Source organism: Vanacampus margaritifer, chromosome 6, assembly GCF_051991255.1.
Source record: "Vanacampus margaritifer isolate UIUO_Vmar chromosome 6, RoL_Vmar_1.0, whole genome shotgun sequence".
Classification (NCBI taxonomy): Eukaryota; Metazoa; Chordata; class Actinopteri; order Syngnathiformes; family Syngnathidae; genus Vanacampus; species Vanacampus margaritifer.
This window is the reverse complement of record NC_135437.1, coordinates 27,024,065-27,037,981: the sequence shown is the minus strand read 5'-3', so window position 1 is coordinate 27,037,981 and position 13,917 is coordinate 27,024,065. Positions and strand designations below refer to the sequence as shown.

The following is a 13,917-nucleotide window of genomic DNA, read 5'->3' as shown; positions in this document are numbered from 1 at the left end:
TATATCCTTGTCTAAAGGTATCTGAAATTAACAGCCAGAGGTTATTCATTTTCAGCCCAGGACCACACTTTAATCCATGCTGGTCATTTATTTATTTATTAAAGTCACTAAAGTTTAACATCAATAAACCATATTTGGGTATCTTTTTTTCTTCTCGTCCACAAAAGTAGGCCAACGTCTTGCATAGTGGCCAATCAGAAGAGCGGAAGCCAGCGGGGGCGGGGCCAGATGGAGCAAAGTCCGGAAACAAAATAGAAATATATATACTGTCTGCCAGTCTGTAAGAAAACAGAAAAGCGCTTCAGAGGTTTAACTCGAGAACAAAATCCGCGCTCACTGGTCGACATGGCTGACAGCCGAGACAAAGCAACTGATCAAATGAAGATATGGAAGCAAAACCAAGGCTCTCAGGTTCGTACGAGGGCGAAATGGGTGAGAGGTCATTTGGGGTAGCTCAACGTTATCAGGTCACTGCTGGTTAGGCGTGAGAAACAACGCCCAATATTAATAGATGGGCTATTCTGTCTTTGCACTCTTTGTTGTTTAGCGTTCATTTTCATTTGTCTGCATCGTAGTTAGCTATTTGCTATTATTCGGTGCAAAAAAAAAAAGAGAGCTTTTGTCCTATGCTAACAGGAGAAAAGCAATGCAGTAAGTGGGGCATTGCCCACACCAGAGGAATTCATTATGAGCGGACTTCAACCTTGATTATGTAAACAGCGCAAATAACCGAATGTTTATTTGAGGGGGCAATTGGCAAAAGTACACATCATCTTTATTTAATTAACACCAGGGATGTGATTTTTCCGCTAATTCGCGGAATTCCACTTTTTTTTACCCCCCCCCCCCCCCCCAAAAAAAAAAAAAAACGATTTTTTTTTTTTTAAAGAGTAGTTCATTGTGTATGCACATGACTACGACAGATAACATCTTCTGCTATAACAAAGACATTTGTGGTATGCTCTAATATGAGTTACTTTTTTATTTTGTCATGATACAATTATTTGTTCATGAAATTTGAACTCTTCAACATTATTTATGTGTTAACTTAGATAGTTAGATATGATGATATTCTCAGTGATAGTTTTTAAAAGCAAAGGCAGTCCAATGTTTTTGAATGTGACTGATTTTGAGTTGACTAAAACTGCCATTTTATATGGGATAGTTCAATATACATTGAAAATTTATGCTGTTGATTTGTCTATTTCTTTGTCATGTGAGTGCATTGAAAGTACTTAAAAACACGGAAAACCCATGAGCTCCGGGGGGCTGTCCCCCCACCTAGATGGGTGCCAGCGGCCCCCAGACCCCCGGCTAAATTTTCAGATAATTTCACTTTGGTCAAATCACATCCCTGTAACACGTCACACACAAAAGAAGACTCTTGGTACCGATTCCTGAGTCCTGATCTTTTTTTTTGGGTGGGGGGATTGGGGGCAAGAAAAAAAAGTCACAATTCTGAAAAAGTAGAAATGCATTATTACTGTCAAATTCTCGTTTTGATAACTTTGCACACAAAAAAAACCTGCACACAAAGTTCAGTAACTTGCGTAAGTGTTCATACTGAGAAGTGAAAAGGGGGGGGGGGAATTACATGTTAAGTGCAAGCTCAACTTTTAGCCAATCAAAACACTTTACTATTTGCCAACCAAAAAATGCTATATTATTACCTAATAATGACCCCCCCCCCCCCCAATTCCACGTAAGTTGGATAATGCCAGCAAACATTAGCGTTCAGCAGACTTTTCATGTCAATGTGTGAATCAGAGGCCTGAGCAGCTGACCACAGGTGGCGGCAATCCGATCGGAGACAAGATGAACCTGCTGACGGCCGGATCGAAGGGACCCCTCCTGGTCCAGGATGTGGTCTTCGCCGACGAGATGGCCCACTTCGACCGCGAGCGCATCCCCGAGCGGGTGGTGCACGCCAAAGGGGCGGGTGAGATCTGGCGCTATACAACACACACATATCCAGAACCTTGCTCGACACACTCGTAATGCAAACGGGTTAAGTCTATTTAACAAGTGGGTCTTAACTTGCACTGCTTCCGCTAACATCGTGGATTATGACTTTTGTTTGCACTTGTGTGACAGTTAAGAATGTGAGGTTTTGTGATGGCAACAGTCACTCATTACGGAAGCGTATTGTATTCACTTGGGGGGTAAACGCTTACACTTTTCTGATTATTTTTTGGGGGAGTTTTGTTTTTTGTGTGTATTTTTTTTTCTGTTTTTCTGAATATTTTTTTCTGTTTTACTACATTTTTTTTCAGTCATAAAAAAAAAATTCAAAAAAAAGGGGGGATATTATTCAGAAAAACATAATAAAATATTCAGAAAAACAAGGGAAATAATTGTTAAAAAAAAACAGGGGGGGAAATTATGTAGTAATTTTTTTTAACCTCTGAACTCCAAGTGAGTTGTTGCAGACTAATGGCGGACACTTTCTGCATGCAATACGCTTCCATAGAAACCTAACTGTTAGTTTACTTAGCTTAACTGAGCCACATAGTTGAAGGTACGTTGGAGATATGCGGGAAAGTGTCCGACATTAGCGAGTTTGCAACAAGTCACTTGGAGTTCAAAAGTAAAAAATAATAATAATTTAAAAATTATTTTGAAAAACAGAGCACCAGCTTCTGTTTTTCTCAGTCATTTTTTCCCCCTATTTTTTAAAAATAATTTCCCCTCCTGCTTTTCTAAATATCTATTATATATATTATTATGTATATATTTTCTGTCAAAAAATATTCAGAAAAACAGGCTGATAAAATATTCAGAAAAACAGGAGGAAAATTTACTCAGAAAAACAGGGAAAAAATATTCAAAGAACAGAAAAAAAAAATATTCCGAAAAACAGAGCTGGTGTTCTGTTTTTTGGAGTATTTTTTTATAATTTTTAATCTCTGAACTCCAAGTGACTTGTTGCAGACTTGCTAATAGCGAAAGCGGACACTTTCAGAGGAAAATATGTATTTTTAAAACCGGGGAAAAAAATACAAAAAAAAAACAGGGGAAAAATATTCAATAAAACAGAAGAAAATACTCAGAAAAACAAAGCTTGCCCCAACAATTAGTCAGAAAAACGGGACCTTTTTTTCCCAAGTGAATGCAATACGCTTCCGTATCGCTTGAACACATTTCTTTTTTTTTTCCTATGTTAAAATTGGGCTAAGCTAAGCTGTTTACATGACAGACACAATGCATGTTGAGCTATATGTATTATTATTGTAATGATAAATCCACTTAGATTTCAAGCAAATGTAGGTACTTCTCATGTGTGGATTAACCGTAAAATGTTGCTAATAATAATCTTCATGTTTGTTGACAACTATTTGAACGGACGATTTCTCTACCTACAGGAGCGTTTGGCTACTTTGAGGTGACTCACGACATCCGCCACTACTGCAAGGCCAAAGTGTTTGAGCATGTCGGCAAAGTGACGCCCATCGCCGTCCGCTTCTCCACTGTGGGTACGTGTGCAGACATACCGCATTACTGCCACCTACAGGATTGGAGTTGATCAATCATTCCTTTTACCAGATGTTTTCTGATTGTTGGGCCTTGGTGGAGGTCTGCGCTCCATTGTGACATTCTTCTAAATGTTGAATTGTGCTGTGTTCCAGCGGGAGAATCGGGATCATCGGACACGGTGCGGGACCCTCGGGGCTTTGCCGTCAAGTTTTACACGGATGAGGGCAACTGGGACCTGACGGGCAACAACACGCCCATTTTTTTCATCAAGGACGCCATGCTGGTGAGTTGAGCAAGCACGTGATCGTGCTTCTGAATGAAGGTCTTTCATGTTGAAAACAACGCTTGATTGTAATGCTTGTTATACTTTAAAGTTCACGAGCACATCCCAGAAATATTTTGGCCAGCGGTGAAGGGAAAAACTTTCTTCTTAACTCATTCACTTCCAGCCATTTTCTATCTGTTTCAGTTTTGCAGCAATTAGCATTAGAATATAGCTAAGTTTCATCATTATTCGCAAATCTATTTAGAACTGTGGGGAAATCAGCTTGTTTGCAACATGGCCCTGGTTGATCTCATACTCTGCTTCCACCTGCTGGCCGTTTGTGTAATAACTACCATTGCATTAACTGTTCTTTGCAGTTGAGAGGCTGCATCAAAGCCTTCTTTCTGTATGCTCGAGCATTAAAAAAAAAAGACTTTAAATACCAGACTTTATTCTTTTAGAATTCCAATTTTATTTTGATAGTGTTATTGCTTTACTCGTGAAAATATATTATGATAATAATAATGTAATATTCCCGTAAAATTACGACTGTTAATCTTGAAAATATACTGCGCTTACCTTAAAAATATTAACTTTTTTTTTCTTGCAAGATTACAACATTAAAATCCTGACGTAATGTTTTTTGTCCTTTTAGGGAGACCCTAATAGTTATTTGTAATATTAATAATTTTCTTCTTTCTTTTCTAAAAAAAATTCCCTTATTCACTGTCATCATTTTTTGGTAAAGTTTTGGCCGAGTGTTTTTTTTTTTTTTTTTAATAATAATTAATTTAATGGTCTTTTGCCCTTCCTGACTCCAAGCCTCCCCCTTTTGCTGGTCCTGAGACATATTTAATGGAAAAATTGCATGATTGTGATATCAATTAAAATAATAATTGTAGTTTATCTTATTCTGAACTTGTAATAACTAATATTCAGAGGTGGCAAATCCAGGTCCAGAAAATAAAAACCCTGCCACAGTTTGGCTTTAGCCATTGATGCTAGCTAGCTAGCAGGTAAACGAGCACCATGGGAGCTAGCTAGGGAGCTAGCTAGCTAGCACCTGCTAAAGCCAAACTGTGACAGGGTTTTTACTTTCTGGACCTGGATTTGCCACCTCTGCATCACAATTAAAAAGAAACTTAAAAAGAAAAAATCTACTGTGATAAACAATAGTAATACACATTATGCTGTAGTACAGTATATAAATTTAGCTTTAACTAACTAATATTTAACTAATATTCAGAGGTGGCAAATCCAGGTCCAGAAAATAAAAACCCTGCCACAGTTTGGCTTTAGCCATTGATGCTAGCTAGCTAGCTAGCTAGCAGGTAAACGAGCACCATGGGAGCTAGCTAGGGAGCTAGCTAGCTAGCACCTGCTAAAGCCAAACTGTGACAGGGTTTTTACTTTCTGGACCTGGATTTGCCACCTCTGCATCACAATTAAAAAGAAACTTAAAAAGAAAAAATCTACTGTGATAAACAATAGTAATACACATTATGCTGTAGTACAGTATATAAATTTAGCTTTTGAGCAATTGTCTTATAATTACAGGCTGAAGTATAATTCTTTAAATCAGTTTGCAACTGTAACTTACTGTAGTATTTGTAGTTAGCTGTTCTTGTCTTGTCCGACTACAAGAAAAAGAGAAATACGCGCACCATTTTTATATTCAGCAATGTAAGATGGGTGTTGACTGGTGATGTTTTTCCCCACCCGTGCAGTTCCCGTCCTTCATCCACACACAGAAGCGCAATCCGCAGACGCACATGAAGGACCCGGACATGGTGTGGGACTTCTTCAGCCTGAGGCCCGAGTCTCTGCACCAGGTCAGCGATGTGCAGCGTGAGATGCAAAATTGTTTGATTTGCAGTACAAGAATGCAAAACATTAAAAATTAACCAAAAAAATACATATTAGATACAATAAACAGGGATGTGATTTTTCCGCTAATTCGCGGAATTCCGCTTTTTTTATCTCCCCCCCCCCCCCCCCAAAAAAAAAAAATCTGATTTTTTTTTTTTTTTTGTAGTTCATTGTGTATGCACATGACTCCGACAGATAACATCTTCTGCTATAACAAAGACATTTGTGGTATGCTCTAATATGAGTTACTTTTCATTTGGTCATGATACAATTATTTGTTCATGAAATTTGAACTCTTCAACATTATTTATGTGTTAACTTAGTAATCACATTAGTTAGATATGATGATATTCTCAGTGATAGTTTTTAAAAGCAAAGGCAGTCCAATGTTTTTGAATGTGACTGATTTTCAGTTGACTAAAACTGCCATTTTATATGGGATAGTTCAATATACATTGAAAATTTATGCTGTTGTTTTGTCTATTTCTTTGTCATGTGAGTGCATTGAAAGTACTTAAAAACACGGAAAACCCATGAGCTCCGGGGGGCTTCGCCCCCTTGTCCCCCCACCAGGGCACTGCCCTGGACCTAGCTGGGTGCCAGCGCCCCCCAGACCCCCGGCTAAATTTTCAGATAATTTCACTTTGGTCAAATCACATCCCTGAATAAAGCAAAAACAAACATTCCTTCTCCCTTACTTAAATTATCCATGAAGAATTTTATTTAAAAATAATACAAAGCATGTTTAGTTTTTTGTTGTTGTGTAATGCGCAGGTGTCCTTCCTGTTCAGTGATCGAGGTTTGCCGGACGGCTTCCGCCACATGAACGGCTACGGCTCGCACACCTTCAAGATGGTCAATGCCAACGGAGAGCTTGTGTACTGCAAGTTCCACTTCAAGGTCACTTGAAGTCTTAATCTCAAAGACCCAAGTCTTTGCACACAAGCCATAGAGAAAACAAAATCACATTTCCCATAGTTGATCCCATTTAAGCTCCTCATGATGACATCGTGTCGTCTTTCAGACGGACCAGGGAATAAAGAACATGCCCGTGGAGGAGGCGGAACGCCTGGCTGCCACCAACCCGGACTACGCCATCGGGGACCTGTTCAACGCCATTGCCAACGGCAACAACCCGTCCTGGACTTTCTACATTCAGGTCATGACCTTTGAGCAGGCCGAGAAGTTCCAGTTCAACCCCTTCGACCTCACCAAGGTACAAAAGTGCTTCCAAGTGATCGCGGCTGTGTTTTATTCTGTGTGAGGCAGCATTCAACAAGCAGAAATTAATGGCGGTTTAGACTCGCGTTTGGACAAAAGGAGAGCGCATACCTCCACCAAGGCAAAAAAAAAAGAAGTTTATTTATACTGGGGTTCCAAATTGTATACCTTTATAATAATTACCCACCAAACCTTGGCAGAGATGGTGATGGTGACATTAATAATAATAATAATGTTGATGATGATGATAATAATAATAAATGTATAATGAAAATAACAATGCCTCCCATAGGAAATAAAAAAATAAAAATAAAATCCAAATGACAAATCTCTCTGTCTCACCTTCAGGTTTGGTCGCACAAAGATTACCCGCTGATCCCGGTGGGCAAAATGGTCCTGAACAGAAACCCGGTCAACTACTTTGCTGAAGTGGAGCAGATGGCATACGACCCCAGCAACATGCCGCCGGGCATCGAGGCCAGTCCTGACAAGATGCTGCAGGTACATGATGTTAAGTGTTGAAATATTCAATATTTATTCTGTGTGGATGATAATAACCCGATTTACCAGAGGCTTTGATTTCAAAATGGTGTTTCCAATCACTTTTCCACATCCAATATGGGGGAAATGCCGACCTACGATTTAACCGTCTAAAGGTCGTCTACGTGTGTGCTCACGACCGCCTCTCCCCGCCCCTCAGGGTCGCCTCTTTTCCTACCCAGACACCCATCGCCACCGTCTGGGCGCCAACTACCTGCAGATCCCCGTCAACTGCCCCTACAGGGCCCGAGTGGCCAATTACCAGCGCGATGGCCCCATGTGTGTGTCTGACAACCAAAGTAAGATATATCTTTTATTAAATTGAAATGGATAAACCAGTGGTGGGCAAACTCGGTCCTCAAGGGCCTGCGTCCTGCAGATTCCTATAAACAGGATCGTTTCCAAGCGTATGCAAAGCTTGCTGATGAGCTGATCATACATCAGCTGTGTTGGAGAAGGGAAACATACGAAACCTGCAGGACTCCGGCCCTCGGGGACCGAGTGTGCCCACCCCTGATATAAACAAATGTGCTTCAAATAAATAAGAAGTGTTTGAGGGGGTAAACTATGCTGAGGATTCCAGTCATGTTGACGTTTGCAGGTTCTAATAATGCAGTTTTTTTAATCATTACCTCATTCACTCCCAGCCATTTTTACTGAAGCAACCCCCTTCTCTCCCGGCTGTTTTGCTGGATTTTGACTCATTTTGCAAGGCCCACAGAATATTGTGTTCTATTGCTATAAAAACATGGAACCTGCCAAAAGAAAGAATAGAGTCTCTTTTTTTCATCAGGAAAAAAAAGTATATTTGTATCTGTTTTAGTTTTGCAGCAATTATTCCTCATTATTCGCAAACCTGTTGAAAACAATTTCAAAAAGAGCTTGTTGCAACATGGCCATGGCTGATCTCTTCTACTTTGCTGCCACCTGCTGGCTGTTTTTTTTTGTAAAAAAAAAAAAAAAACATCGCTTTAAGCGCCCTCTTCAGGTCAGAAGCTGCATCAAAGCTTTCTGTATGCTCTAACATAAAAAAACAAAAATGTACAAATACGTTTTTGGGAGTGCAGTATAAAGTATTAAAAAACGTATTTATACGTTTTTGCGTTTGAATGAGTTAATAAAAGCCCGTTGAAGTCTTCTGCGGCCATAGTGGCGTCATCTCTCTTTATACATACTTCGTCTGTCCACCAGGTGGCGCTCCAAACTACTATCCCAACAGCTTCAGTGCACCAGATACTCAGCCTCAGTTTGTGGAATCGTCCTACAAGGTGTCGGCTGATGTGGCTCGTTATAACACCGACGACGAAGATAACGTCACCCAGGTAACCGTTGTGGCAAAAAGACTCACACTCCGCAATATTGTAGAAAAACACAAAATGATATACTTGATTGAAAGTTGAATGGCTTCGGTAAAAGTAAAAAAAAACAACGTGCACCTGCATTCATATTTGAGCCACTTCTTACGAGTCGTGCGCTCTGTTGCAGGTTCGAGACTTCTACACTCAAGTGCTGAATGAAGAGCAGCGGCAGAGGCTTTGTCAGAACTTGGCCGGCTCCTTGAAGGGGGCGCAGCTCTTCATCCAGAAGCGCATGGTAAGGAAATGCAAAAAAAAAAAATTTGAAATGTGTGTAAAATTACATCTTAATAATAATGCCATTTTCTTATCAACTCATTCACTGCCATTGACGCCTATAAACGCCAAAAATTCTTTTGAACTATTTCTATTAGTTTTACATTTTGTTCCCACTTTTGTTAACAAGAGTATGAAAACCTAGACATTTTTTTAATAATCTTTTTTTTTTTTTTTGGATTCTTAAAGTTTAGGGCGCCAGGCGATTAAAATTAATAGCATGACTTCAATAGTATATATATAAAAAAAAATTATATCTGTTTTTATTTTTCTTATTTTTTTTTTTATACTTTTGTTTTTATACTCTTGTTAACAAAAGTGGAGAAAAAAATGTTAAACTAATAGAAATAGTTCAAATGAATTTTTGACGTCTATAGCCGTCAATGGCAGTGAATGAGTTAATGGAAAAAAATATATGCCATTTCTGGAATATCTTAACTGAGCCAAAAATATAGTTATTTCGTATTTTTTTACTATTTTTCATTTTCTGTTCATAAATGCTCTAAAGCACGTTATTTGTATTTGTTTTGTAGTCAGAAATTTATAGAATAAAATGTATTTAATATTTTACTAATTTACCCATAAATTTAAAAAAAAAGGTGGGGGTTGGGGTGCTCTTAATATGTTGTTTGCGCACCCATTAGTCTAATCACAGCATTCTGATTAATGAATTTGTGTAATATGAATTAAGCAGCAAAATAAACCCATTTGTATCCGTCCTCAGGTGGGCGGCCATTTTGCCAATGGCTGCCGACTCCCACACTAAAACAAAACATGGGGTTCTAATTTACAATGAACTGCAAGGCATATGCTTTTTGTGTGTGTGTGTGTGTGTGTGTCAACTTTGTGGACCCCTCTGAAATTGTGCTTGCTGGACAGGTGGAGAACCTGAGAGCCGTCCATCCAGACTATGCAAACAGGGTTCAGAACTTCCTCAACAAGTACAATGCGGAAGCCCAGAAGGTAAAACTACTCCAAGAATTCTGCCAGTCCAGCATGACGTTTGATGCTGTAAACATCTTCAAACACTGTGCCGGGTGGTAAACATCACTTGAAGAAGTAATGTTATATCATGTGACTTGACATCACTTTTCTCACTCTCCGTGCGTCAGAACGCCATTCACGTGTACAGCCGTCCCGGAGCGTCAGCCATCGGCGCTTCATCCAAGATGTAGTAAACCTCTTTGAAGCACGAGCGCCAATCCCGTCCAATCGACACAAAAAGCACCCGGAACGAACAAAGAGGCAACAGATCGCAAACGCGAAGAATATGCTAACAAGGCTTCAACTGCAAAAGATTGAAATATTCAAAGGAATCTGATCGCCATTTTCTGCTTTGGAAGAAAATCTTTCCATTTTTATGTTTTGGATTTGTGCCTTCGTCAGCCTTAATGAACAATATTGAATGTTGGTGATTGCTACGTGTGCAAGCAGTGCTAATGTTAGCATCTATACCTGCAAGAAGTAGAACTTGCTATGCAGAAATATTATTCTTATATTAACAGTAATATTTTTTGTTTTGATTTCATAGAACCGCTGGCCAGAATGCAAATGGCGCAAATCATCTTAACGCTCGCTTGCCGGAAAACACTTCATCTACCAATCTGATAACAAATACAGCACAGCGCCGTGTGTGTGTGTGTGTGTGTTCACAAGTCGCAATCATGTTTTCAAGTGTTACACAGGTTAAATGTTTTTTGGTCATTTTGTGTATCTTTGTAAAGTCGCCTGATTCAAAGTCCTTGATTGGGATGTAACAGTGCTTTTACAAATAAAATGCTTGCATAACTGCAACTTCTTGTTTGTGTAGGAGCCATGTTTTTTTTTTTTTGTTGTTTTTTTTCGCTTGCATCGTCCTTTTAAGCACAGGTGTAGGTGATTAGATGGCGGGAGTGGAAAGTCTTGTGGTTTTTTGCCACCCACACGTTCACACTCGTTTACAAGTAAATTACAAATATGTCATCATCGCCGTTAGCGTTCAAGTCACAAGTTTTGTTTGAATCATTGAAGCCATTCGGGGGGGGGGGACAAATTTGCCTTTTGACTGGAAACATCACCCCAAAGATGAGGACAACACCTTGGACAATTGTTGAGTTGAGCATGTTAAAAACATCTCCAACACTACAGGGGCCGAGGTTAGTCGTTATAATTTGTTTTAACTTTTTGCACACACACACACACAGTTTTTTGTTTTTTTAAAGAATTTAATTTATTTTTATTTTTTTAAAACAGGAACTACAACTGTATGGAGCCCCCCCCCCCCCCCCCCCCCACATGTATTCACACGAATGCGTGGGCAAAGCAAACCTCTTTTGGAAAATTGCATCCTGTGTCGGAGGATATGCAACTGTGTCACTCTGGAGGTCCGGATTTGTTCGGAATGAATAGTTTGCTGTGTGCGTATCGTCATTCCTGAGCCCATCAGAGCACCCCAGGACCCTCACCAAGGTATTTTGGTTTATTGGTTATTCAATTTTTTTTGTATGTTTGTTGATTTTTGTTCCCCCCCCCGCCTTCACTGCGTGTCGTTGTGTCCATTGTTGACTCATGAATAGTGATAATGAATTGATTTATGCAAATTGTGTGTTTCAAACTGGTAGCCCTTCACATTAACTCATTCACTGCCATAAATTCATTAAAAAATAATAATAATAATAATAAAAATTAGGGGCGACAGGCAATTATTTTTTTATTGTAATTAATCACATGACTTCACTAGTTAACTCATGATTAACCACACATTTTAGATCTGTTCTAAATGTTCAATAAATTAAAAAAATCTAGGTTTTCATACTCTTGTTAACAAAAGTCGAAAAAAAAAAAAAACTAATAGAAATAGTTCGAATGAATTTTTGACGTCTATAGCAGTCAATGGCAGTGAATGAGTTAATCAGTACACATGAAGTAGCTGTAGGTTTACCAAAAAAAAAAAAAGGCTGGACCCCACCATCGCTTTGTTATATGCATGTTTTTTGTGTGTTGTTTTGTGTGTTCACATTAACTCATTCACTGCCATAAATTAATTAAAAAATAATAATAATAATAATAAAAATTAGGGGCGACAGGCAATTATTTTTTTATTGTAATTTATCACATGACTTCACTAGTTAACTCATGATTAACCACAAATTTTAGATCTGTTCTAAATGTTCAATAAATTAAAAAAAAATCTAGGTTTTCATACTCTTGTTAAAAAAAAAGTTAAACTAATAGAAATAGTTCGAATGAATTTTTGACGTCTATAGCAGTCAATGGCAGTGAATGAGTTAATCAGTACACATGAAGTAGCTGTTGGTTTACCAAAAAAAAAAAAAGGCTGGACCCCAACATCGCTTTGTTATATGCATGTTTTTTGTGTGTTGTACATTTTAACAGCTTATTATTAAGTGCATTGATTCACTTTAGTTTATGTGTGCGCACAAAATGTTACTTCAAACATAACCTTGACAGTTTGTGATTTCATGTTGGTGAAAAGGAGAACCAGTGTCACAATGGGTTGTGTTCATCATGTTCCGTACTGCCAAAAAGTCCACTATTTCATTCCCCTTTTTTTTTTCATTTCCTGTCAACCTACGAAAGCTACAGTATAAAAAAAGGGTATCAAGGAAATGGCGCTTTTGACTTGTGGCAGCCATGTACCCAGCAGCCAGCCAACCCGTGGCGGTCCCCATACAACCCACAAGCGCTGGCTTTTATCCAGGCCAGCCCGCCGGTTCCACCATGGTCCAGTTCAGTACCCAGAACGTGAGCAGGCAGCAGCCGCGGGACTACATCATCTACTCCCTCTTCTCTTTCGTCTACATGGGGAATCCTTTCTGCTTGGGGCTGATGGCGCTCATCTACTCCATCAAGGTCGGGTCGTCACTTTTTGTTTTTCTTGCTGAAGCCAAATTTGCATTGCGAGTCATTTTCTCCACCCCGGGATTGAGTGTTCTATTTATAATAATCATATTCACCTAGATTAGTGGTTCAAGTAGACAGTTCTCCAATTAACTCTTTGACTGCCAAAAACGTTAAATAACGTTTAGTAAAATCCTAGGGAGGAGCGCCAAAGACGTTAAAAGACGTTTGTTTCAAAACAGAGGTGAACCCAACCATTTTCTATTGTTGATTACTGAAAAACAGAATAAGGTAGAAACAAACTTTGAGATGAGATGAGAGTCCAATCTTTCATTTGGTAGCACGTGTGTTTCCTTAGTCCAAACACATCATTTTCTGTGGACCTTGAAATTTCAAGATCAGTCAAAACGCTTAAATCGGCTGGCACCCACGGCATCCCTTTTCTGAAAACGTCTGGCAGTCAAAGAGTTAAATGCTATTTATTAGTGCTGTTAGTCAATTAAAAATACTGTTTACTAAAATTGTACATTTAAAAAAAAAGCTTGCCACCATTCTGGCTACCCAAATGCAATTCTCTATTTTTCATTCACACACACAAAAAAAAAAAAAAAAACTGCTGTAGCCGATGGATAATTTTTCCTATGTAACATTAAATTATTTATTTGTGCGTGTGCTTTCAGGCGAGAGACCAGAAGGTGGTTGGAGACATTGAGGCGGCCAAAAAGCACGCCTCTACGGCCAAGTATCTCAACATCGCAGCCTCCATCACTGTCGGCATTTCATTTGTCATTTGTATCATTATCTACTCAGTCGTGATTGGCAGAGGGATAGCACGCAGCCATGTCTAAATTTCAAAGTAGTCAGTGCCAGTGGTCACCTGCTTGCATGGACCTTCAATGAAAAACAATTTCTACTCAGTCAATTTCTAAGATCCAATCCAAGAACTGCTCCAAAATGTATGACCATGACGTACCCAGATGGGAAATCTTTTGGGTTTGCATGTTCTGTTTTGGAATTGTTGTTGCAGTCTCACCTCAGAAGTCAAATAAAAATGTCTGCTGTTTGTCATTTCACTTT

The 13,917-nt window shown here is 39.1% G+C and overlaps 2 protein-coding genes across 2 annotated transcripts; both read left to right on the top strand.

The window, feature by feature from the left end:
• Nucleotides 1-242: 242 nt before the first annotated feature.
• Nucleotides 243-10,794, top strand: cat (catalase). Its single transcript, XM_077568726.1, has 13 exons — nucleotides 243-411; nucleotides 1,768-1,939; nucleotides 3,363-3,473; nucleotides 3,627-3,757; nucleotides 5,467-5,571; nucleotides 6,383-6,508; nucleotides 6,633-6,824; nucleotides 7,178-7,330; nucleotides 7,530-7,668; nucleotides 8,561-8,691; nucleotides 8,855-8,962; nucleotides 9,880-9,963; nucleotides 10,113-10,794. Exons 1-13 carry the CDS (start codon nucleotides 346-348, stop codon nucleotides 10,173-10,175), a joined length of 1,581 nt encoding a protein of 526 aa, XP_077424852.1. The 5' UTR covers nucleotides 243-345; the 3' UTR covers nucleotides 10,176-10,794.
• A 636-nt stretch (nucleotides 10,795-11,430) lies between these two features.
• LOC144054087 (dispanin subfamily A member 2b-like) lies at nucleotides 11,431-13,908 on the top strand. Its single transcript, XM_077569168.1, has 3 exons — nucleotides 11,431-11,448; nucleotides 12,580-12,852; nucleotides 13,521-13,908. The coding sequence occupies exons 2-3, from the start codon at nucleotides 12,634-12,636 to the stop codon at nucleotides 13,686-13,688; spliced, it is 387 nt and encodes a 128-aa protein (XP_077425294.1). The 5' UTR covers nucleotides 11,431-11,448; nucleotides 12,580-12,633; the 3' UTR covers nucleotides 13,689-13,908.
• Nucleotides 13,909-13,917: the final 9 nt, after the last annotated feature.